This window comes from Dipodomys spectabilis, unplaced genomic scaffold (assembly GCF_019054845.1).
Source record: "Dipodomys spectabilis isolate Male_0828 unplaced genomic scaffold, ASM1905484v1 ptg000098l, whole genome shotgun sequence".
NCBI classification, from domain to species: domain Eukaryota; kingdom Metazoa; phylum Chordata; class Mammalia; order Rodentia; family Heteromyidae; genus Dipodomys; species Dipodomys spectabilis.
The window spans coordinates 17279261-17305732 of NW_024870775.1; the positions used below are offsets into that span (position 1 = coordinate 17279261).

General features: G+C 41.1%; 1 protein-coding gene across 1 annotated transcript in view; it reads right to left on the reverse strand.

Annotated features, from left to right (window-relative positions):
- Fam120a (family with sequence similarity 120A) overlaps window positions 1-26472 on the reverse strand; it is a 110649-nt gene that overhangs the window by 21332 nt on the left and 62845 nt on the right. The window contains exons 8-11 of the mRNA XM_042686918.1: window positions 21960-22047; window positions 19767-19994; window positions 16941-17115; window positions 4887-5136 (exon numbers count right to left, since the gene is read on the reverse strand). Coding sequence (XP_042542852.1) covers window positions 4887-5136; window positions 16941-17115; window positions 19767-19994; window positions 21960-22047 — 741 coding nt within the window. The remainder of the gene's footprint in view (window positions 1-4886; window positions 5137-16940; window positions 17116-19766; window positions 19995-21959; window positions 22048-26472) is intronic.

Consider the following 26472-nt stretch of genomic DNA (forward strand, 5'->3'; position numbering starts at 1 on the left):
TCGATTCCTCAGCACCACATAAGCAGAAAAGGCCAGAAGTGGCGCTGTGGCTCAAGTGGTAGAGGGCTAGCCTTGAGCTGAAGAGCTTAGGGACAGCGCGCAGGCCGAGTTCAAGCCCCACGATGAAAGAGAGAAAGAGAGAAGAGAGAAAGAGAGGGGGGGGGAGACAGAGAGGGAGGGAGGGAGGGAGGAAGGAGGGAAAGACAGGAAGACAGAAAGAAAGAAAAAAAAAGAAACAGGGACGAAAAATACCCTACTGGTGTTTGAAAAATTTCACTGGACAAGAGAATATGTTCAATATGTAACACTCTTTTCCATAAAGTATATTTGTTTTTAGGCTTCTTTATTTTTTTCTCTATTTAAAAAAATACATACAAAATTCACCATTGTAAGTATAACTGTAATTTTTTAACATGTTTGTTCCAGTGAGGTTAGTACAGTCATGCAGTCATAGCCCCACCACCCTCATCCATAGGATGTGTTTCATCTTCCCAAACTGCAACCTGGATCCATGAACACTAACTCTCTGCACTAATTTCCTTTTGCATTTTTGAATCAGAAAAAGATGGTCTTGGCCACATGCCCAGATTTTTCTTGCTTTTCTGGCAGCACAGATCCTCAGAACTCAACATAGCTGGAGGAACACATGGCCTACTTGGTTGGATTGTCTGTCTCTACCATTTGCCTTTCCACACCAAAGTTACCATTTGCTTTTCTAAGATACAGACAGTAAGAGAATGAGCATACACATATGTGTGGGTTAGACGCTAAAATCCACAGACAGAGCAGCAGCAGCTCACTCTTGGATAACTCATTTATTCAGACTATCCTGATTTGCACATTTAGAATGAACGTTTCACACTGCCAAATCTTCCTAGAGAACTTTTGAAATTTTTTTCTTTAAAAGTTCTAAGCAGAGTAAAACACTACATGAAGAGTTTGCTAGAAATAGGCTTTGGGAGATCTCTTAACCTCCTCACTTACCTTCACTTTCATACTATGAAAGGTAAGGTTTATTTATCTATACCGTTTTACAATTTTCTACACTGTTCTTTCACTCTTAGACTAGCATGGAAGCTGGAAAATGCCAGAGCTCCAAGAGCAGAGAAGCAGCATCTGGGCAGCATGGGCCCTGATGTTATGAACAGGGTGCTCTGACCTTACCCTTGAGGGAAGGCATTAATTTAAGTCTTTCCAGGACTTATTTAGTCCAGTCTTATCTACTAGTCTCTCATGTATTCCACCTTCAGCCCCATTCCATGCTACCCTCTGCTCTGATTTCTTTCTTCCTCATTTCTGCTACTGAGTATTCCAGATATTGAAATGACTTGTTATTCTTCCCTTACACATCCCAATTGTGGCCATAAGGCAACATTTAACAACACAGAAATATTCCACAGGACCCTACCAAGAGGTTAAGATTCACAGTATCAATAAAAGGCAAACCTGTCTTCAGGTACAAGAAGAAGACCACCCCAATGTTCTGTTTCATTGTGCCTGAATGCATGGACTGAATCTCTTACTTTTTTTTTTTTTGCTAGTCCTGGGACTTGAACTTAAGGCCTGGGCACTGTTCTGAGCTTCTTTTGATTAAGGCTAGCACTCTACCTCTTGAGGCACAGCATTACTTCTGGCCTTTTCTGTTTCTGTGGTACTCAGGAGTTGAACCTAGGGCTTCATGTATGCTAGGCAAGCACTGTACCACTAAGCACATTCCCAGTCCTCCCCACCCCTCCCCTGCATGACCGAATCTAATCATGAAGAAATACCTGTCAAATCTAAACAAAAAGGGCTGAAAGAGGTCTGGGAATGTGGCTTAGTGGTACACTGCTTGCCTAGTATGCATGAAGTCCTGAGTTCGATTCCTCAGTACCACATAAACAGAAATAGCCACAAGTGGCGCTGTGGCTCAAGTGGTAGAGTGCTGGCCTTGAGCACAGAGAGACTCAGGGACTGAACCCAGGTCCTGTATTCAAGCCCCATGATTGGCAAAAAACAAAACAAAACAAAACAAACCAACAACAACAACAACAACAAAATCTAAACAAAGAAAAGTCTATATGGGAGTTGAAAAGCTATAGTCACAGGCTATCTCCCTCTGCTTATAAATAGTCTTTACTACAGCACATTCTTGTCTGTTCATAATGCCTAGCCTACGTCTCCTCTTTTGAACAGCGAAGAGAAGGCTCACAGTAAAGCTGCTGAGCCCTACGGGGGAGACAAGCACACAGAAGCACAGAGTTGGAAGGAGTTGTGCCCCCGTATTTATGCCTCTCAGAGCTGGCACTAGCCACTTCTGGGACTGAAAGAATAAAAGGTCAGGACACAACAAGAGAAGCCAGGACTGCCACAGCAAGGAGCACAAACTTGAGAATGTGGCATGATGAAAATGTGGACATTGTACTCCATTCATGACTTCAGTTCCAGGACACTCTGGGTTAAGTCAGGCTTTATGTAACATTTCACACTTGGAAGAAGGAATGCAAGTGATCAAATCCATTTGTTAACTGAGTTTCAAATCACCTGAAGTCTCCATCTTAAATTTTGATTAATAGATGATTTGGTAAATAAAAATAAGTCCTTAATTGAATCAATCAACTGAATGGTCCTTAATCAGAGGAGATCAGAAAACTTTAAAAACAAAAACCTAGTAAAATAATGTTAATGAATTAACATGCAATGCTCTATTGATTAACCTTTATTCAGGTAGGTCATCTTAACCAAGTAAATGGTCTTAAATTTCATGATTACTTTAAGAAACTTAAAAAAAAATATGGTCCTTTCCTTTCTAAAGTCAAAGAGGTGGGACCCATAAGGAGAGGTGAGTATAGGGTTGAGTGGAGCCAACTGGACCGTCAAAAGATCTAGCCAGAGGGTAAAGTCAACTTCTAAAGGGAGCACAGCTCCATGCTACACTGGGAACATGAACAAGAAGGGTGCCAGGAAGGGGGACCAAAGTGAATTCATGGTTTTTACTGGGATAGAAATACACAGGCAGGGCAGGTGCTGATGGCTCACACCTGTAATCTTAGCTACTCAGGAGGCTGAGATGTGAGGATCAGAGGTCAAAGCCAGCCCCAGCAGGAACATCCATGAGACTCCTATCTCCAATTAACCACCAGAAAAATGGAGGTGGTGCTGTGGCTCAAGTGGTAGGGCACTGGCCTTGAGCTAAAGAGCTCAGGAACAGCGACAAGGCCCAGAGTTCAAGACCCACGACCGGGCTGGGAAGGTGGCTCAGTGGTAGAGTGCTTGTCTTGCATGCATGAGGCCCTGGGTTCAATTCCTCATATAAGCAAAAAGAAAAAAGCCGGAAGTGGCGCTGTGGTTCAAGTGGTAGAGCGCTAGCCTTGAGCTGAAGAGCTGATGGACAGCGCCCAGGCTCAGAGTTCAGGCCCCACGACCGGACCCCCCCCCCCCCCAAAAAAAAGACCCACGACCAACAAAAAAAGAAGTATACAGACAACTGCTGTCATGTGGATCCATAAATACAGCTGGAGAGACAGGGCATAAGGAGTGACTAGTGAAAGAAACTGGTTTTCAAATACTACCTCCTAGTAGGGTAGTTGGACACCATGGATACTAGCTACCACAACATTAAGGTATGCCAAAATAAATAATGGTGTTATGGGTGAAGACTACTGGCGAAAGCCCACACTGACAGATACATGGATGGCTGGATTGAGAGATGTTTCAAAACAGCTCTTCACACACAAGGTATAAATCCTGACCAACAAGATAGACCAAACCGTGTGACCCCTGGGGGGGAAACCTTTCTTGCAAACAGAGAGAGCCTGAAGTGTGTCTCTTATCACAGAAAACACTGCTGAGAAACTAAGAAATGAGCCTGACGTGGGACAAACTGAAGGATCTATGTGGTTGATTTTGATAATCACATGGCGAGTCAGTAAGAAAATAGTCTGTTAGAAAACTACACTAAAGTATGCAACTAAAAAATTTTTGTTTTTTATATTGCACTTGCAACTTTGATTCTTTCAAAACCATCCAATCTCTAAAACCTAGTGAACATCTGATGTCTACAAATTCAAATGAATCTGAATCTTAAATGACACAGCCACCCATCACTGTAAGATGAGAAGGCCCAGGAGAAAGGCCATAGGGGCATACCAGCCTGGGTTCAAACATCTGCTTCAGGAAACCAAGCTGCTCCCTGCAGATGGCTGGCACCAAAGAAGAGAAACACAAGATGCACCTAAGCAGCCAGAAAGTAAGAAAGTGTCCTAGGGCTAACCCAAGAGAAGTCCTGAGGCCTAGAGCCAGGACAAAGTGAGCAATAAGGTAGATAACACATGCTGGATCATCACCCAGAACCAAGTGACTGTCTGTAAAAAAATATAACCATGTTCACAATGACTAAATAAAGGGGGAAGAAAACACAAACTCCACAAAAGAATTGCTAATATATAAAATATAGTTTTTCCATAATCAAATATCAAAATTATTTAATATTTATGTTTAAAATCATTGTACAGTATTTATAGGCTATGCATATTTACTAAATATACCTTTCTATAAACTATTTATTGCATTTATACAGCCTACATTATTCTACATTATACAGCCCAGATTATTCTGAGTTCAAGACACCATGATTTCGGGTTGGGAACATGGCTCAGTGGTAGAGTGCTCGCCTACCATGCACAAATCCCTAAGTTCAATTCCTCAGTTCCACATAGACAACAAAAGCCAGAAGTAGAGCTGTGGCTCAAGTGGTAGAGTGCTAGTTTGAACAAAAGAAGCTCAGGGACAGCTCCCAGGCCCAGAGTTCAAGCCCCAGGTCTGGCCAAAAAAAAGGGAAAAAGAAAAGAAAAACGAAAAAGACACCATGATTTGTTACCCTTTCCCCTTGCTACCCTGGTACGTACCGTAGGACGCAGCAGAGCACCATGAGGTGAGTGGGCACGTTGGCAGGGTTGAGCATGGCTGGGGTGTCAGACCTCATGCAGGCCAGAAAGGCCCTCATCCTACGGTTCTTGTCTTCCACTGCCTTGCCCAGCCAAAGCCTCTTCAGATTGGGGCAGGTCCATTCCCGGAAGGCCAGGGCTTCCACCAGTTCTGGGGTCTGAGGAGATTTCCCCTTGTAAGCTGCCCACTCCTTAATGATCACTGGTGAAACTGTATAAGAAAAAAGAAAGACACTTAGTTAGGCTCATTCACCATCTTCATTCCATTCTGCAAAAAAACAAAAAAATTGTGTTCTATAGCAACCAGTCAGAAGATATGGCCTTGCAGGTAACTTTAGGAAGCTATTACCCACAAAGCCCTCAGTTTTTACCTCCTGTATTCCTTGAAATTCATGGTTTATTCTGATTTTTAGTTAGGACACATGTAAATTTCCCAGTCAGATCATGATTTTTTTTTACTGAATGCATAATTCAAAAGTAATATTAGTGATAACTGGTGTAACTCACAGAAGTATGTGATTAACTGGTTACTTCACCAGGGAAATTCAAATTGCACAATGCATCTCTTTTTCTATAAAAATACATTGATAAATTAAGAATTAAGAAATACTTGGATTTGTTAGTAACTTTACTTAAGGATTTCCTTCTTGAACAACAGTAAACTCTAAAGACTTGTCATAAAGGAATAAATAGAAGCAGTAGAAGCAGTATTCCAAGTTTTGAGTCCTGGACGATGCCAGCACAAAATAATTATATTCAATAGAACTTAAGACAGAATACAAGATTCTCCAACATTTAACTTCAAAAAAGAAGCAAGATGTTCAAAGTCCATATAATACAAAAACAATGACCTCTCATCCAAAATGTTTTGTCACTACTTAATTCTTATAAACACAGAACTATGCACATGTCTCCCTCCATCCCCCCCCCCAAAAAAAGTAGTTTTCAAATAAATTAAGGGAAATCTGAGGACACACAATGAAGACAGTCCATGGTACAAACTTGTATGTTTAAACTTCTCATCAGTTACACTCAGATGACACCTTGATGGTAAAATATGGGTGTGCATTTCAGAAGTACAAATAGATCACTCTGGTTCAGTAAACACCAGAACCAGAGCAGGGACTCAAATGCCCTATGCTCAGTGATGTGCTCAGTGTGAGCCCAAGGCACCATTGCTGGCTCCCCTGCAGCACAGCTGCTCCAGGACACAGAGGGGTTGGAAACCAGAATGGAGCTCTGGATTCTAACTTGATCTTTAGCATATTAATTCTAATCAAGTAACATTAATCACCTTGGTTTATTTTCTCTAATGTAATGCCTATAGCCACAGGAAAATTCAGATACTCCAAAACCATGACAAAATTACTTAGATAACTCTGGAGCTAGTCTCCAGTTTTGCTCCAAGACTCAATACAGTCAGACGATGCAATCAATGACCTCTTGAAACATTATGGAACAAGAAGGAGTCAGGTACTGGGATGTACAGTTTATCAGCAACAGGAAAACAAAAACAAAACAAAAACACATAAACACATTTCAACCCCAACAAGTCAGGTAGCAGTGTCACATACAGGAACATCAAATGCCCCTCCACAGGTTCCAACAGTCACTGAAAATTTTTCTTTTACAAAAAGATATAAACTGTCATTAGGCAAATTCCTTTTGTTTACACTTTACTATCTTAGATGTAAATGGTAGAATCTTTAAGGGATATTTAATGTTAAGAGTTAAAGGGATATTTAAAACACTCAAAATGCTTATTTGAAAGTTCACCAATTGCAAGCAAAAAATATACATGTATATATAAACATATACTTATTTATTTAGTATTTTTAGGTGTCAAATAGAAAACCACTAAACTCTACATCACTAGCAGACCTTGTCCTTGGACGCACAATCTAAGGCACCACCCTCCCACCTGGTTCCCACTGAGCTCCAGCACAGCTCAGCTTCCAGAAGCTTTCCCAGCAGCAACATCAGACTATATGGAATAATCATCATCACCCGTGCAGCCATCCTGGGAGCCCACACCTCTCTCTACCTCCCTCCAGCAGCCAAAACAAAGGTCCTAAGAGGATAAATCAGGCCAAAGCTTCAGAACAAGATGCACATGTATCTCATTCCTAATGCACTTGTACATACACAAAGACTGTTCCAAAAACACACACAGACACAAATAACTCCCCAGGACAGATTTTATCAAACATAAGAGCACAGATTATATGTGCTAAGAATCCCTTTGGGGTTTTCTCAAGAAGAGGCATTATTAATAAATCAGGCATATTATGAAATCTATCTTTATCTTCAAATTTTCTTTCCCCTTTTTTTACCCTTCTGTCCCTGAGTTTTTGTGGCTTCATTTTTTAGTAACAATGGCTATTTATTTAGTTATTTTAAACAGGGTCTTGTTAGGTTTTACAGGCATGTACCCTGGTGCCCAGCTAATCCTTTTTTTTTTTTTGGTCAGTCATGGGGCTTCAACTCTGGGCCTGGGCACTATCCCTCAGCTCTTCAGCTCAAGGCTATCACTTGAACCACAGTGCCACTTACAGCTTTTTCTGTTTATGTGGTGCTGAGGAATCAAACCCACAGCCTAATGCATACCACTGAGCCACCTTCCCAGCCCCCAGTTAATCCTTTTATGATGCTTTCTTCTTCCTTCTAGGTGGGCCTGGAATTATGGGCCCTACCTACCAGGCACTTTCACAAACATTTCCTACACCTTCAGGGCCCTGCCAGCGCTCTGGGGACTAGTAGCAGCCTGAAATGGCCTCAACTAATACTGTAACTCAAATTCATACTAGGCTCTAGTGGGTACACAGAGTAGCAGGCAAGATCTCAAACACAGAAAGGTCAAGAAGGAACCCATGGGGGCTGGGAAGGTGGCTCAGTGGTAGAGCGCTTGCCTTGCATGAATGAGGCCCTGAGTTCAATTCCTCAGCACCACATAAGCAAAAAGAAAAAAGCCAGAAGTGGCACTGTGGCTCAAGTGGTAGAGCGCTAGCCTTGAGCTGAAGAGCTGAGAAACAGCGGCCAGGCCCAGAGTTCAGGCCCCACAACCGGACCCCCCCCCCCCCCAAAAAAAAGGAACCCGTGCCCTCCTTTACAGTGCTAAGCATTTTCATTGTCCATCTGTAATACTCAAAACAAACAGCTTGGGAAGAACTCAAAGCTGGATCCCAACACAACTCTACACAGGCTTTATTTTAACAAGATGTTCAGCTGTTTTTAAACACTAATATCTGGGAAACTGACTATATCACCACTTAACAACTGTGGAACCTTTGTCAATCATTTAACAAGTATTTTATTGACTACTGTGTGCCAGGTAGGGCTAGGATAAGGGAGGCAACTCATCAATCAGCTGAAATGGGTCTCTCTAGGTTTTCAGAACTGGTCCACTTTCAAAGACTAAAACAAAGTGCGAAAATTTTCCTGTGCAACAGAATCCTGATCATTAAACCTAAAAAGCATCTGATTCCCCTTGCCATGTAGGCAAACTCTAAAACCAGTTCATACTACTTAATATTACTAGAGTTACAATTTTTACATTACTGTTACTTATAAGAAATTAATTTAAAAATAATATTGACAGATTACAGAATTATAGAAGGCATCAGTTTTAGACTGACGCAGTCTTCAGGGTGCTGGGAACTGAAAAAGAAAGGCTCAGCCTTGGGACTGGGAAGGTGGCTCAGTGGTAGAGTACTTGCCTTGAATGCATGAGGCCCTGGGTTCAATTCCTCAGCACTACATAAGCAGAAAAAGCCGGAAGTGGCACCATGGCTCAAGTGGTAGAACACTAGCCCTGATCTGAAGAGCTGAGGGACAGAGCCCAAGCCCAGAGTTGAAGCGGTGCCATGCTCAAGTGGTAGAACATTAGTCTTGAGCTGAAGAGCTAAAGGACAGAGCCCAGGCCCAGAGTTCAAGGCCCATGACCAAAAAAAAAAAAGCAAAGCCAGCCTTGATTTATAAGTCAAAATGGGAGAGGAGTGACTATGGATCTTCTTGTTCTCCGCTCTATCTCGGGGCTATTAGCTAACAATGAGTAATCTGGAGTTTTGTTTTTACATAAACCTCTGGGCATGCAGGTTTACTTGCAAGGTGCCAGGCTGAGAGAAGAATACCCTGGGAAGAGTACAGTAGGATCCATGATTCTGTGCTGGGAGCACTGAAGAAAGTCCTGGCCACACTGCATTTTCAAAACAGAAGAATGGGAGTGCTGCTACAACCAGCTAAATATCTAGAACAAGTCTATATATCACCATTAACTACTTGTCTTTTCTATTGATAGGAAAAGCCACTGATTCAGGAAGAAACTCAATGAATTCAGTCTCTTTATTCTACACTAAGCTCAACTTTCACCCTGGCAAAACCAATTCTATAACACTGGCTTCCTATGCGATTGGAAGCTAAATTTCTTCTTTTTTTAGTCAGACATGGGGCTTGAACTCTGGGCCTGGTTACTGTCCCTTAGCTCTTCAGCTCAATCTAATGTCTTTTCTTTACAAATACAGTCCCCTCTCCCCTAAATGCAATTTGTTGTCACAAAACCCAATGTTTCTCCCGCTCATCTGGTTGAACCACTACTAAATATCCTCATGCTGCTGATCACAAATATGGTATATAACATGTGAACACTGTTATATATTACAGACTGTGGTAGACAATTTGCTCCAGGGAAGTTAGAATGAACTTGTGACTTTGAAATTATGTAATCATTTAATCACAATCAAAAAAAAAAAAAGAACCTCAGGGAAGGGAGGGAGGGAGGGGATGGTAGGGGGAAAACAATGGAGGGGGTAACAATGTTCAAGAGGAAGTGTACTCATAACCTCACTCATGTAACTGTAACCCTCTGTATAGTAGCTTTACAATAAAAAAAAAAAAAAAAAAAAAAAACCCAATGTTTCCCATTAGATCTTAATCATCTTCCTCAACCTCCCTAGTTACTGGGTTACAGACACATGACTGTTTTGGGCTTCTCGAGTTTAAAAATTACAGGAATGAATATTTGATCTTCAAGCAAATCACACACACACACACACACACACACACACACACACACACACACACACACACACACACACACACACACACACACACACACACACACACACACACACACACACACACACACACACAGAGTCAGATTTTAAGTTTTCAATTAAAACTTTCAGTCCTATGCATTTTAAGTAAAGGATAATCAGCCTACATAGGAAAATACATATGCCAGTCCTGGGCACTATCCTAGCGCTTTTTCACTCAAGCCAGTACTCTATCATTTGAGCCACAGCTCCACTTTGGGTTGGTTTTTTGTTTGTTTTGTTTAGTTAGAGATAAAGAGTCTCTTACAATCTTAGCTAGTCAGGAGGTTGAGAACTGAGGATTACAGTTCAATGCTAGCCCAGTCAGGAAAGTCTGTGAGACTCTTTGGGTTTTTTTTGTTTTATTGCGTTTTTTTGTTGTTTCCTGTTTTGGTGGGGGGGGGGGGGGGGGGGGGAGGTTATTTGGTCAGTCAGAGGGCTTGAACTAGGAGTCTGAGCCCTGTCCCTGAGCTCTTTTGCTCAAGGCTAGTGCCCTACCACTTTAAGCCACAGTACTACTTTCAGTTTTCTGGTGGTTAACTAGGGATTCAAGGACTTTCCTGCCCGAGGTGTCATTGAACAGCAATCCTTAGATCTCAGCCTCCAGAGTAGCTAGAATTACTGGTGGCATGAGCCACCAGTGCCAGGCTCGTGAGACTCTTATCTCCAATTAACTACTAAAAGGGCAGAAATGGATCGGCTATAGTCAGTGTTGGCCTTAAGCATAAGAAATCAGGGACAGTGCCCAGGCATTGAGTTTTAAAACCTACGGACTGGCGAAAGAAAGAAAGAAAGAAAGAAGAAGAAAGAAAGAAAGAAAGAAAGAAAGAGAAGAAAGAAAGAAAGAAAGAAAGAGAAGAAAGAAAGAAAGAAAGAAAGAAAAGAAAGAAAGAAGAAGAAAGAAAGAAAGAAAGAAAGAAAGAAAGAAAGAAAGAAAGGAAGAAAGAAAGGAGGAAGGGAGGGAGGGAGGGAGGGAGGGAGGGGAGGGAGGGAGGGAGGGAGGGAGGGAGGAGAAAAAAAGGGAAGGAAAGAAAGGGAAGGAAAGAAAGGGAAGGAAAGAAAGGGAAGGAAAGAAAGGGAAGGAAGGAAGGAAGGAAGGAAGGAAGGAAGGAAGGAAGGAAGGAAGGAAGGAAGGAAGGAAGGAAGGAAGGAGAGAGACAGAGAGAGAAAGAGAAAGAGAAAGAGGGAGTGAGTGAGAGAGGGAGGGAGGGAGGGAGGGAGAAGGAGGGAGGGAGAAGAGAAAGAAGAGAAAGAAAGAGATAAAGAAAGAGGGAGGGAGGGAGGGAGGGAGGGAGAAGAAAGAAAAGCCATTCTTAGTTTATAAATTTGCCTACTATTTCCATAAACCTTTACCTCCAGTATCTCTTTTTGGGGGGAGGGGGAGGGCAGGTTAGTGGCTAGAGATGAAACCAAAAGCTCGCTTATGCATACTAGGCAGTGTTTTTAAGACTATCATTGGGCTATATCACTCACCCTTCAGTCTTCCATCTATATTTTATAATACTATTTTTAAGTAAATTTTGAGGTACTGGAGAAGACCCCTCTTAGGAAACACAAAGCAAGAAAAGAAATGCTAATTTTATTAACAGGATAATTTTTGGTTTGGTCTGAGATAGGGCATCGCTATATAGTACAGGCTGGCCTCAAATATGCAATCCTCAGATTCCTGAATGTATGTGTTCCTACATCCGGCTTAAGTGAATCATGTTAATTTTAAAGAGTTAATCAACTCAGATGGCTCAAACTGTAATTCTAGCTACTTGGGAGGTGGAGTTTAAAGCCACCTGGACAAGACTATCTCAATCAATCAGGCGTGGTGGCCCATGCCTGTCATCCCAGCCATGGGGGGGAAAGCACAATATCTAGGTGCAATGGCACATATGGGAAAGTTTAAGTAGGAAGATCACAGCCCAGGATGGCTGTATATAAAGCAAAACTACCTCAAAAATAATCAGGAGGCAGGCTCACACCTATAATCCTAGCTACTCAGGAGGGCTAAGATCTGACAATGGAGGTTCAGAGATAAACTGGGCAGAAAAATACTTTTTAGATAACTCTGATCTCTAAATATTGATGGGGAGTGGGGGGGAGGGAGACACACACATGGAAGTGAAGTTGAGCAAATATGAGCAAAAAGGCCAATTGAAAGTAGGAGGTACTCTGAGTTCAAGTCCCAGTGCAGCATAAACAAAGAACAAACAGGAAACTGAAAACATATTTTGAATGGAGGTAGGAGGGGCAACTGGATAGAAAGGGGAACTGTGGGCAAATACTGTCATAATACACAATGTACATATGTGAAAATGGAAGTGGGAAACTTGATGTGACTTGTGGGCAAAGGGATAGGTAGGGGAAATGATGATGAAAAGAGTGACTCTGATCAAGATATACCATTCTTAACATAAATGAATGTTAAATTGTAACCTCCTCTTTTTACAACCATTTGAAAATTAAAATTTAAAATAAGGGGCTTGAGAAATGGCTCAAATAATAAGAGTACCGGGTACTGAAAAACATAACAAGAGCTATCTATTAAGCTATAAAACTTAGTAATTAAGCTGTACAGAAGGCAGTTTGCCCTCTTAACTTGTAGCTGAGGCTCCTCCTGACACTACACTGTTTTAAAAGTTAGGCCTTTCTCTCTTGTCCCACATTAATATAGCTCCTCTTACTTGCCCTTGAAGAGAACCAGAGACGACTGGGAATGGCTGAGAGGCACCTAAGAAAGGAAAACCTCCTGGAGTTGCCAAGGCTCTCAGGAAGGAAAAGGCAGGTATGAAAATAGATGCACAAAGCCACCTGCATCTAGGGAACTCCCAGCTTCTCCATTTCCAAAAATGAAACCTCAAAAGATGTGGCTTCAGAGACTGACTCCTACCTCTAGGCTACCTTCCCCAGGATATTTTCTGTGGCTTATGGCCCTTTTTCCATGCTCTACCACCCTATAGGTGGTACGAGGAGTGACCATAGGTTAAACTGCAGATGTCAACAAGACTGAAAATCCAATTATTGTTCCCATCATGTTAACCAAGTCCTGCTCTGAGACCATTCAAGGTCCTTCATTACAGCATGATTACTACTTCTCTGTCTTATTTTGGGAATCCAGAAGTGGCAGCACTCTTCGCAATACAAACTGAAATGTGCAACAAATTAACAGACATTTCAAGTAAGGAAATCTCAAGAAATAACTTGAGTGGAGTTAGTATCCAGTCAGTTGAAATCTAAGGAACAAGTTTATGGGGCAGGCATTTTTATGCACACCTGTTAATGAGCATTAATAGATCACACTAGCTATATAGACACTAAATTCTCAGATGAGGTTTATTTAGAGCAAGTGATAAGTAAGTTACTTGGCTCAACATTCAACATATACTCTCAGGACAAGAATGACCGGATTAAGGTGATTAGTAGGAATGAATTACTGACTTAAGAACATTCTTTATAGACTTGCTTTCCACTCATGAACAGAGTTCATGAAATAAGTTCAGTTTTACCAGCTCCCAATAAAAACCTTACTCACCCAGGAAGGATGAACAAATGCAATCATGCTATTCAGTATACACTATGTAAAAGATAAAATATGCAATTTGTGGGCAGGGACAAAAGGGGAAAACTGGAGGCAAGTGAAGGGAGCAATGTGTGACACTGGCCAAGAAAAATTGTACTCATGGGGCTGGGAAGGTGGTTCAGTGGAAGAGCGCTTGCCTTGCATGCATGAGGCCCTGGGTTCAATTCCTCAGCACCACGTAAGCAAAAAGAAAAAAGCCGGAAGTGGCGCTGTGGCTCAAGAGGTAGAGCACTAGCCTTGAGCTGAAGAGCTGAGGGACAGTGCCCAGAGTTCAGGCCCCACAACCGGATTCCAAAAAAAAAAAAAGAATTGTACTCATTATGACTTATGGAATTGTAACCACTCTATATAACATCTTAATAACAACAATAAAATTATATTAATTTAAAAGACTCACCACAGGGCTCGGAAGGTGGCTCAGTGGTAGAGTGCTTGCCTTGCATGCATGAGGCCCTCAGTTCGATTCCTCAGCACCGCATAAGCAGAAAATGCCGGAAGTGGCACTGTGGCTCATGTGATAAAGCTCTAGCCTTGAGCTGAAGAGCTGAGGGACAGCAGCGCCTAGGCCCAGATTTCAGGCCCCACAACCAGCCTACATTTATAGTACTAGGATCTGTCCATATTTACACACAGTTTCAATTCAGAAGTAATTTTTACTTGTAAATGCACAATATGTTTTTCCAAAAACTTAAAATTTTAGAGGCTTAATTAACTCTTGTCTACTCAAAGGTAACCTGAATGTACTCTTTTCCACTTGAAGGCTTCATCTCTGCTTTGATCAGTCTACGTGCTGCTGGCCAATATCACTAAGCAACAGTATCAAACTTTAACTAGCTCCCTTACCTCTAGGAAGTACACAAAACACCTAAGCAGAAAAGGTTGCAATACTTAGCACTTTACTTACTGACCCTCCAAAGAACCTCAGAAATTACATATCCTCTTACACAGGAATATTAATTTCCTAACATACTAAACTTCACATCTTCCCTCTATTCAACCAGAGCTGTGTACCTCCATTATGTCACTCCTTCCTTCTCTATTTTTATCTGCTAGTCACTTGTCTAACAGTGTGACATAAAGTAGTGATAGACAAGTTTATAAAATTACTTCTGAACTTTTACACTTGGTAAGTGGCAGCCCTTACTCTTATTTGCAGACAACTGGGAAGGACCTCTTCCTCTTGCACAAATAAAACCAATCTGAGTATCTACACCACTAGGTCCTCTGGCCCTCACAAATACTGAATATCGGCTCATCCCTCTTCTCCACCTAATTCTAGACATCAAATCCAAATCCACACTTTCCCCCCCTATTCTCTTCTGGCATATTCATTTTACCTGTTTCCTCCTGTTCAAAATAATATCACAACAATAATTTTCCATCAATGTAAAGGAAGAAGCAAGGTGAGGAGAAGGTAGAGTGGAGATTGAAGAAAGGAGAAGAAGGGGAGAGAACACAAATCCTCCTTCTGAAGCCATGGCATTCTCATTATCTTAGCAATGTCTGAAGAGAAGATGTTCATAGCAGCCTACCTCTTCAACCCTTTTTGCATTGTCCTATTCCTGTTTTACTCCAATACAACCTCATGTTAAGATCAACAGCACACCCATTTGAGGCCTCGTGTACCTGTCCTGAGTCACCTCAGACTTTCCTTTCTTCCCTTCATGACTCATTTCTGTGAGCTCTAACCCCCGCGCTAGAGCTGGCCCTCTTGGAACATAGTTATGAACCAGCAGGTACTTCCAAGACTAAGTCCTTGCCAAAGTCCCAGTAATTCTACTCCCATGCTCTACATACATCATTCTTCAGATGGTTTGTCCCTATGGCTCATAGGCACTGCCATACCCAGGCACAGGTCAGCCAGGAAGGTGTGCTGGCCACCTGCAGCAGGGCATGAGAAAACAAGACTATTCTCACATCATCTTTGGTACACCATGATGCAAAACATCCTGTAGCCCGTGACTGAATGACATGGTTCAGCTTATCACTGTCAACTCCTTGAAGAGTCTATGATGCAAAGGTAACTGTTTTGGGGACACAGTTGCAAACAAATAAAAGGACACCTTCCACTATAAAGCCAGCCTAGCTCTGAAGTAGAAGATGAAGACATTGAACAGCCCCAGCACTGAAGCATAGGCATGTTTAGCCCTCAGTCTCAGGCAGGCTAAAGTTCTTCTGGGCAGAGAAAGGCATGCCATTCTTTCACAAGCTAATAAATCAAAAAATGTGAGGAAAGAATGAGAATGTGTACAGGAAGAATGCCCTAGACCTCTGGGAAGGATGTATGCTCCTAGCCATCAAAGACCTAGGGGAGTAGAAGACGGGAGTCCTGTTTGGTAGGTATTACCTCTGTCAACTACAGTCATACAAGTAACTCAACAGCAGCTGGCAGCTTAACTATTTCTAGGAAAGTGGTAGTGAAAAAGATGCTTGTTAAGATGCTTACTGATCACAATTTTGGCAATGCAAACAGAAAATTTAAGCATCTTTGGAACTTAGCACAGATCCAGTCAGGACTGATCATGAGGTCTGAATTTGCCACAACAGCAAGACATCTGCAACTAAACGCCCATGCTTTAAAGAATGATCTAGCATTTGTAGTTCCCATAATTCATAATACCCTTATTTTAGACTATATGATGAGTTTTTTTTCTGTACAATTCCTAGTAAATATAGTAACTTTTTTTTGCAATCCTAGGAGATAAAATTATAGAGAACAGAAAGCCACTGTTTTTCCCAAAATATGACAGAGGCTCACTAGAAGATGAAGGAAAACACTTAGGGCTCAACTATGATCAGCATTCCAAACAGTACTTTTTAGACTTCTCACCCTCCCCCAAGTTGATGAGCTGGAAGTTCACACTGTGACTTGAGGACTCCAAGGGAAACCAGGGCAAGTCCTGCAATGACCCATTTGTCCCATGACCTCTGCAATGGCGGCAGAGCCCTGCAGGACCTGCTTTTCAGACTGCTAGACTGCTGGGAAGGGCAGATCTGCACTTCACAAACACCAGAGTATAGATGCACATATCCAGAGAGCTAAGATGGGGAAATTACAGAGTGCCAACCATACAAGACTGCTTCCAGATCAAGATTCAGTTTAAGCTGTAAGTCTACTGTTTTATTATTTTACTGAATAGACATAGTTAATGGAATGTTACTGAGGAAGAAAAGTCTGGATTCACCTCCTGTCCTGAGGGCTCTACTCTGGCCTACTGCCCCGAGGACTGACCATGGAACCAAGAGCCACGGATATTCTTGGGGCAACTCAGTCACGATTCTTCTAAGGCTTTAGAAAATGCACAAGAGATTACGAGGTACTGAGGAAAACAAACAATGGATTGTTACAGTACATACATTCTGGTGGAAGTCTGTTCTTTCTAAAAGCAAGTCTCTCAGTTTTCTTTCTGCTTTCTGCCAAACTAAACAGGACTCCGTAAACATACTGACGAACTGGCCTATAGAGCAGGGCGGCCGGAGGCAGGTCTTTGTTGGCTTCATCTTCAATAGAAACAGCAATTTTGATTTCACCCTTTGCATGGAAGAAAGCAGAATAATATTGCACATTTTTCATGTTGAATTTACATCAAACTCACAGAAACATACTGTATTATCTCCATTAATGACATTCTATTTCAAACCAATGGCTTAATTACCTGCCTACACTGAGATGTTTAGGAGAGGTGTTTGGCAGTGGTCCCAACTTAATGCTCAAAGACCCGAAACCTCTATTACTTTATTTTTAATCCAAAACCAAGAACAAAAGAAAACCACAAAAATGACCCAAAGTCATTGAAACAATCTAGACACATAACACCAGACAACAAAGAGAATAGAAAACAAGGAAAACCTATAGCTTTTATAGTCAAAATAGTTGTATCATAAAATTTATCACTTTCAGTGACTTATATGCAATTCAAGGAATGAAGTACTCTTCAAATAAAATGGTGACATTTTCTTCACTAAGCTCTTTTATAACAAATTAGTACACATCAAAAATGATCTACCCAAGAGAACCCTGTTTTAAACATTCACTAGACTTCTGCTACACAGCAGTAGGTACTCAATAAACACCTCATTGAGACTACTGAAAAACAAAACAAAAACACCCCACCTTGCAAGTGTTTCAGACTGATGTGGCAAGAGCGTTATTTATTTATTTGTAAGTCAGGGCTTGAACTCTGGTCCTGAGCACTGTCCCTCGGCTCTTCAGCTCAAGGCTAGTGCTCTACCACTTGAGCCACAGCACTACTTCCGGTTTTCTGATGGTTTACTGGAGATAAGAGTTTCCTGCCCGGGCCTAGCTTTGAACCACGATCCTCAGATCTCAGCCTCCTGAGTAAATAGAATTACAGGCGTAGCCACCAACGCCTGGTGTGGCAAGAGCTTTATTTGGCTCAAGAAAATGCTACCAAAAGACAAACAACTGACTGGCAGGGGCCTTTCATCACCAAATTTCTGTGGGCCTGCCTTGGGTATTTTACGGCATCAAAATACATCTCAACATGTTTTGCAAGAATTTTTATTTACATATATTCATAATAACATAAAACACATGTATGATCCTCAAAGTCTGTTAAATTTTTTGATAAATTCTCTTAATAATTTTGTGCAACATTTTCACGAGTTTAGTTTCATATTGTCATTCCCCTTCTCCTAAGTATTTTCATCCTGATTTACTCTCATCAAGGGTTATTTCTCTTAGTCTTATAATGCTTGATGATTTGATAATTCTCTACATTACCATGAAGCTATATGTCACTGAAAACAGCTCAACTAGGTCAATTTAATACCAGAGCTAGTAGCTCACAGGAAATAGTATGCACTGTCATATAAAGTACTAAAAAAGTCTAAGTAGCAGCATTTGAAAAATCTTAAAAAGACAGTTATGTTTAATTTTCTTGACCAGTCATTTTGTGAATATTTGCCCTTGAAACTGGTGAGAACTGAAGAAGAATGTCAGTATAGCATATACCCCTCATACAGATCTAGCTGACTGTCCAGGCATTCATAGTGGCAGCAGGGATGCAGTAGAGGGTTCCAGGTACCTTAAATCTTAAACAGGCCCATGGAAAAGGGTGCCATCTCTATATACATTATTCTGAAAAACGTCTTCCCAAAGTTTTGGCCTCTGAAACTTATCAAACTCTTTTTCCCGTAACAAAAACTTCATTCTTTATAGTACATTCCCCTCTAGTATGATAATTACCTTACAATTACCATCTGAAATGTGATGTTATTTATGCATACCCATATTAAACAATTAGACAAGATTTGAAGGCAGTTACAATCAAAATATAAATTTAAAAAGCTGAATAAAATAGTTTTGTTTGCGTCCTTTAGTTCATAAAATAACAATGTTGGATTAAAGAATCAACAGTCCAGCTCACAAGCACTGTGGAATAGGAGTCTTATGAAGTTACTGACTCCACTTTACAAACCACAGATGGATTGCATAAAATAGACAGAAAAAGGTTGTAGTATAGGTGCTGAAGAAAACATGTCAATACTACAAGATAGCAACAAACCAATTCTACATGAATCTGTCACTGAACTAACTTGTGCCAACATAAAGACTACAAATTATTTAAATACACAGATGCATTTGAGACACAAGATTCAAAACAATGCCACAATCTCTATATATCTAACATTTGGTAAGACACTAAAAAAGTATGACACTGAATAAAATGATAACTGCATTTTCTGACTTTTCACGTTTATATCCTATACTCCATATGTTTTTCTTAGAACTATTAAAATTGCATCCAAAAAGGTATATCAAGTCAAAATGCATTAAGTGTACTTTTTCCTAAGAACAAATAAAGAAATCGGTATGACATCAGAATTAAACCTGACATTTCAGCACAAATATAGTGTAAGAAATTCTCAAGTTGAAAAAAGGAAACAGTTACAAGTCATAATAAAATAATGTATTATTACTTCATTAGGCATATCAAAACTATTTTACATTAATTTAAAGGGGAAAGTGAGACTTTTCACAGGTTATTTTTAATTGTACTTTTTAATTGTACTTAGTATAATTTTTCTTCTTTAGTTTAATTAGAAAAGGGAAACTAAAATTTGATTGAGAGTTTAGTAGGATGGAAAATGGTTTCCAAATGAAAAATAGAACAGAACACCAGTTAAATAACATAACTACTACAGGAGCCTGGATAATACCTTCGTCAGAACGTGGAAGATGTAAGGGTACATCAGTCCCTTCTTGTGCCTATGTTCAGCCACTCTCAGCACCTCAGGTGCGACTGGGGGAAGGGGAGGTGTGGTGATGTCCATGTGGTTCCTGGTAGGCATCGAGAGGAGGCATGGGATTGGCTGGATAGTGCCCATCTGGCTTCCTTTGCCTTCAGCTAACTGACTTCCCGAAGAGGCAGTAGATGAACCTTCTGCCTACAAAGCAAAGGGTAGCAGGAGGAAGAATGAGTTAATGTCCAGTTTCCACAATCTCAAGTATATTAGGTACTTGCCCACTACTTTCTAGCCACAGAAGGAACAGAGAAGATTCCTGTTTGGAAAGACTAGCTGTAGCGTTCACCTAAAGACAAGGTCACCAAAGAACACTGTTGTGATCCCTCCGGAGACTGAGAAACACAAAGAAACATCACTGACACCGTTGATGCCACAGAAGACAGCCTTGTGCTCCCAGCTGCCCAGTGTCTCTCTTTGTGCTTATGTGCTGCTGGAATGGGGAACACGACAAGAAGGTTCATCTCAGTAAGTAGCTTCAGCTCCATACAAACCATTGGTGTGCCTCCCTTGGGCCTTCAGACCTGCATCACCATCTTGCTTGGCTGGCCCTCACCATCAATATATGTCTGCTAGCTCTGAGAAGGGCTATGTAATTTGACCATTACTATGTGATAAGATTCATATCCAGGCCTGATTCAAATCTTGCTCTTCATTGCCATATAAAACTAATTAATTACACAGAGGAAAAAATTAAGAAAAATTACTATGATAAAACACAGTAACTCCTCTCCAAGCTAATGCCATCCAAATCAATAGCTCTGATCTATAAGCACCACCAAAAAAAAATAAAAGACTGCTAGGTGGAAGACACCTATTCTGTAACAACAACCCACCAAAATAGGAGATGAATATACAGAATGGAAGAGCATCTGGGCCTAGCTGATTAAACTCAGTGTTGGATTAGTACCAGGCTAAGAAGAGCAGAAGTGAAATGATTGGCATACTTTGAAATCAGTGAATAGGTGCCTAAGAACAATTGTTATTTGCATAACAAACTAACTCAGGGCCTAGGTGCTGTCCCTCAGCTATTTTGCTCAAGGTTAGTGCTCTACTACTTTAAGCCATAGCTCCACTTCCAGTTTTCTTTTGGTTAATTGGAGATAAGAGTCTCATGGACTTTCTTGCCTGGGCTGACTTTGACTAGGGATCCTTAGATCTCAGCCTCCTGAATAGCTAGGATTACAGGTGTGAGCCACTAACACTCAGCTCTAACAAACTGTTTTTCTTGATCATAATAACACTGAAAATGAGGACTGCTTACAGGTTTCTGTTTTTGAATACAATATCTTAATTACAATTATATGTAATTAAGTACTTAATTTTAATCTTTAATTTACAAGTGCCAAAACTAGTCTTAGGTAGAGTAACTCATGGATAACTCATGTTCTCTGTACTTTCTCTCTTCCATAAAATACAGTTATAAAACAAGCCAAAGTGCTTGGATTCCAAAGCAAAATCTTTAAAAATAGTTATTCAAACTACTTAATAGAAATAATTTAAAAAAAAAAAAAGAAAATAATAGCTATTCACATAGTATTTCTGTTGCTTATTTGCAGGACAAGAAAATTGAAGAGCTTTAAAAGAATTACTGATAATTCTCACAACCCTATATATAATCAGGGACCATAGGTGTTGACATTGCTTTGTTAATCAAGTAGGTACAAGTAGGTAAGAAGAAAAAATGGAATTTAGTTTATTTCTATTTTTTAACAAACACACCCTAGGTACTTTCCCAGTTAATTCTCACAAAAGCCCCTAACTAAGACAGGTAGGAAGGCTCAAGCACCTTGTTTCAGAGGATAGGTAGGTGCTTGGGCATTCTTTTTTTTTTTTTGTCTTTTCTTTTTTGGTACTGGGGATCGAACCCAGGACGTTGCACTTGCTAGGCAAGCGCTCTGCCACTGAGCTACATCCCAGCCCTTGGGCATTCTTAACTTATTATGGAAGGCTATGGTAGCTCTGAACTCTTGTTCTCTTCTCCTTCCCCTTTGGAAAAGTGTTATGTAACTCATGGCATGATTGAGAAAAAGAAGGATTTTCCCTGAATATTATCACTATAAACATTCTGAGTCAATACTTAAAGAATGGATAGTACAAGCTTTGTACCTTTACTTGGTCTCCTGGGTCTCCTCGTGCCTGCTGCTCTGCACGGCTTCCGGTCTTCTCCCAGCCAATCTTGTTCCCAGTGATGTGGCTGAACATGAAATAAATATGATCATTGATTATTGTAAACCACTGTCATATGAAAAGAAGGACTTAAACTGTTCTGCAGATTCGTAATAACAATACTAATGTGTTTCATGTTTTATTAATCTTATGTTGCCCTCAAGCATATATCTCCAGAAATAATTCTATTACAGGAATATTTCTTCTTCAAAGAATGGCTGGCTGATAACCACTTATTAAGGAAAAGAATATATTGAAGGCTAGCTGCAATGGCTCACACTTATAATCCTAGCTCCAAGCAGGCAGAGAACAGGAGCACCATGCTTTGGGGCCAGCCTAGACAAAAAGTTAGGACGAAATAACACATTAAAAAAAACTGGCAGTAGCTGGGTGCAGGTGGCTCATGCCTGTAATCCTAGCCACTAAGGAGGCTGAGATCTAAGGAGTGTGGTTCAAAGTCAGCCCGGGCAGGAAAGTCTGTGAGACTCTTATCTCCAATAAACCACCAGAAGACAAGAAGTGGTGCTGTGGCTCAAGTGGTAGATCACTCTTGCCTTGAGCAGAAGAGCTCTGGGACAGCGCCTGGGCCCAGTGTTTAAGCCCTATGACTGAACAAAACAAAAACAGAAACAAAAACTGGTAGAAGCCAGGCGGCAGTGGCTCATCCTGGTAATCCCAGCTACTCAGGAGGCTAAGACGTGAGGATCACAGTTTGAAGCCAGCTTGGGCAGGGAGCAGAGTCCACAAAGCTCTTGAGTCCAATTAACCAGCGGTTGGGGGGTGGGAGGGGAGACACAGAAGTAAACTGTGGCTCAAGTGGTAGCCTTGAGCAAAAAACTCAGGGACAGTTCCCAGGCTCTGAGTTCAAACCCCAGGACTGGCTCAAGTGATATAGCACCTGCCTAGAAAATGAAAAGACCTAAAAAAAAAAAAAAATACTGAGCACTAAGTTAGGAATGATCAAGCAGTTCAAAGATGTTCTCAGGACAGAAGGTACTGAGAGGAAAAAGGTAGACTTTGCCTCAAATGGTTATGAGGTAACAAAGAGTCACATTTCAACCAGGTACTAGTGCTCGCATCTATATTCCTAGCTACTGAGCATGCTGCTATCAGCAAAATCGCCATCTAAAGCTATCCTAGGAAGATAAGTCTACAAGATTCCATCTCCAAAATACCAAAATAATTAGAAAAGGCTAGGCTAGAGCTACAGCTCAAAAAAGTAGAGCACTGACCTAGCCCAGCTTCTTTGTTTGGCAGGTGCTCTTCTACTTGCCTCCTGTCCAGTTTTATGCTGTGGATCTGTCTTGTGACTAGGTAGGATTACAGAGTCAGCCAACAGCACCTAGCCTAAATCTTTGATAATAAAAATAAGGTTCAAAAAGAAGGAATCACTGATACACAACTCATTATTTTAACATTGGCTATGTACTGGCATAAAAGGCCTGCTGCAGATTAAATTGAACACTTGGAAGAATGTAGCAAATATGCAACAGAAAAGAACTTTGTATCTGACTTCACCAAGCCAGTCACAGTAGGGGAGTCCATTAAGGTAGGTTTTGCATGCTATTTAAGGCATCACTTCACAAGGGAAGTGCATGCTATGAAAGCCTGTCATATCTATATGCAGCCCTCCATATCTATCTGGTATCTATAGGTAGCAATCATTTCCAGCCCCTGAACCATTTCCCCCAACATTTCTAAACAGCTGGGTGGTTGTGCTGGGAGGGAATGTCCTGGTATGCATCTCCCCAGACTAGCAGCATGTGACTTCAATGAGCGGAAAAGGAGATCATATGAACTAAAAGCAGACTCTGCCAACAGGAAAGAACAAAGGCAAATAAAACCAATGTGGATGAAATAAGTCATTAAGTTTATGTACACATAAAGTCAGATATAGTCAACATAACCAAAGCTGATTCAACAAATATGTGTAGATTTTTCATGGCTAGCAGCTCCTTAACTCAACAGGGCTGAGCACAGAAACAAGAAGGCTCTAGGTCTATAAGTGGCAGGAAGGCATGGGACCAGGGTGCAGAACATGGCTTCATTTGACAAGTGCTCAGGTCTCTCCAAGGGGCCCAGCCTGACTGGGTGCCACCTTCCTACATAAGCATGACAAACAAAAGCTGCAGAGTCACACATGCCAAGGGTAGAAACAGAAAATGCTTTCCCATGTGGCAACAAGACAAGGCTCGCACTTCTCTCACAGGGCTTTCACAACTCCCCACTGTACTTAGAAGAGTGTTTGCCCTGTCAGGTCTAAGTTGCTACCTTGTTCAGGAACATGTGATAGTTCCAAAATACCTAACAGTGATCCACTGTCTGCTATGACAAGATCAGTACAAAGTGCCTAAATTAAATACATCAACTGATAGTTAGAAAACGCACAGACTGTCGGGCGCTGGTGGCTCACACCTGTAATCCTAGCTACTCAGGGGGCTGAGATATTAGAATCAAGGTTCAAAGCCAGCCCAGGCAAGAAAGTCTGCAAGACTCTTATCTCCAATTAACCACCAGAAAACTGGAAGTGGTGCTGAGGTTCACATAGTAGAGCACTAGCCTTGAGCTGAAGAGCTAAGGGACAGCACCCAGGCCCAGTTTAAGCCCCACAATTGACAGAGAGAGAGAGAGAGAGAGAATACACAGACTCTCTCACTAATGGTATAGATTAAAATTAATTTTTCCCAACATATGGAATTAAACATTGTTTCTATGAGAAGATACACCACCAGGTGTTTAAAAAGATCAAAACATACTGGACACCAAATGCTCACAACTATAGTTGTAGCTTCTTAGGATGCTGAGATCTGAGAATTACTGTTCAAAGCCAGCCTGGGCAGGAAAGTTTATGAGACTCTTATTTCAAATTGACCACCAAAAACCTAGTAGAACTCAACCTCTCAACCATATGGGATAGTGCTAGAGTATGGTAAGCAGGCAGTCACACAACTATGCCAGAAGCATCAGCCCACACCCTTCCGGGGCTGAGAGCTCTTGATATCAGGTAGGTCATAGAGGCACCACACAGAAGCCCGCCAGACCCTTGGATGCTGACAGCAAATTGCCTTCCTAGGCTTATCTTTCATAGCTTATAGATGCCCTGTGTCATTGGCATAAGAGCAGGGAGGGAAGCATAGACTGCAGAGAGTATGCAAGAAATACTACCATGTTTATAACTTAAAATCAGCAATACAAACTGGCATGTCCTGTTGCATCTCTAAGTGGAGAGACACAGGTTATTAAAGCAAATCTATACACATAAAGTCACAATAATGTTCTCTCTGAATAGGATTTTTATGTAAAAACGTGAAATCAATATTAAGTCCCTACATGAGCACTAAGTATAAATACATATTTATACTTACACAAATAAGTATACATATAAATTTAAGTGCATTAAGTAAAAAGGAAGAAAAAGAAAAACATGGAGACCTTAACACTCATAAAAACATATTTTGGTATATATAGAACAAAATAAACTGTTTAAATATTCACGAATCTTTTAATACGGTACCTATCTAGAGGTGTAATCATGGGGGAATTCCCTAAATTGTATTTTCCAAAGCTTGAGTTCTATATTCCTTTGTATCAGATGCTAATTAGAAAAAGGATGTAAAACAAAGAATTAAAAATATCCACATGTACAACTTCATTTTTTATTCAAATTCTAGAAACCCAAGGGACTTTATATGAAGTCTGGTGCCAGTGCTCAACATAATCCTAACAACTCGGGAGTCTGAGATCTCAGGATCATGATTTGAAGCCAGGCTATGAAAATCGTATCTCTAATTAACCACCAAAAAGCCAGAAGTAGACCTATGGTAGAGTGCTAGCCTTTGCAAAAAAAAGCTTAGGGGAAACCCCCCACCCCCACTCCCCACCATCCACCCCCCACCCCCCACCCCAGCTCTGAGTTCAAGACCCAGGACTGGCACAAAAAATATAAAGAAAAGAAAAAAAGGAGAGAATATATAACAAAACCCTCTAATAACTGTTCAAATGTAATTTAATCCTTTGAATTACAAGTCAACAAAACTAGACAAGACAGGCTGGGAAGGTGGCTCAGTGGTAGAGTGCTTGCCTCGCATGCATGAGGCCCTGAGTTCCATTCCTCAGCACCACATAAGCAGAAAAAGCCAGAAGTGGCGCTGTGGCTCAAGTGGTAGAGGGCTAGCCTTGAGCTGAAGAGCTAAGGAACAGTGCCCAGGCCCAGAGTTCAAGCCCCAAGACTGAGCACCCCCCACCCCCGCAATAAGAAAAGACTGACAGGAAGTAAAGAAAAAAAAGAATTCCACTTTTTTTTTTTTTTGGGGGGGGGGGGGGGTCAGTTGTGGGCCTGGGCTCTGTCCCTCCTCCCTCAGCTCTTCAGCTCAAGGCTAGTGCTCTATCACTTGACCCACAGCGCCACTTCCGGCCTTTTCTTCTTATGTGGTGCTGAGGAATTGAATCCAGG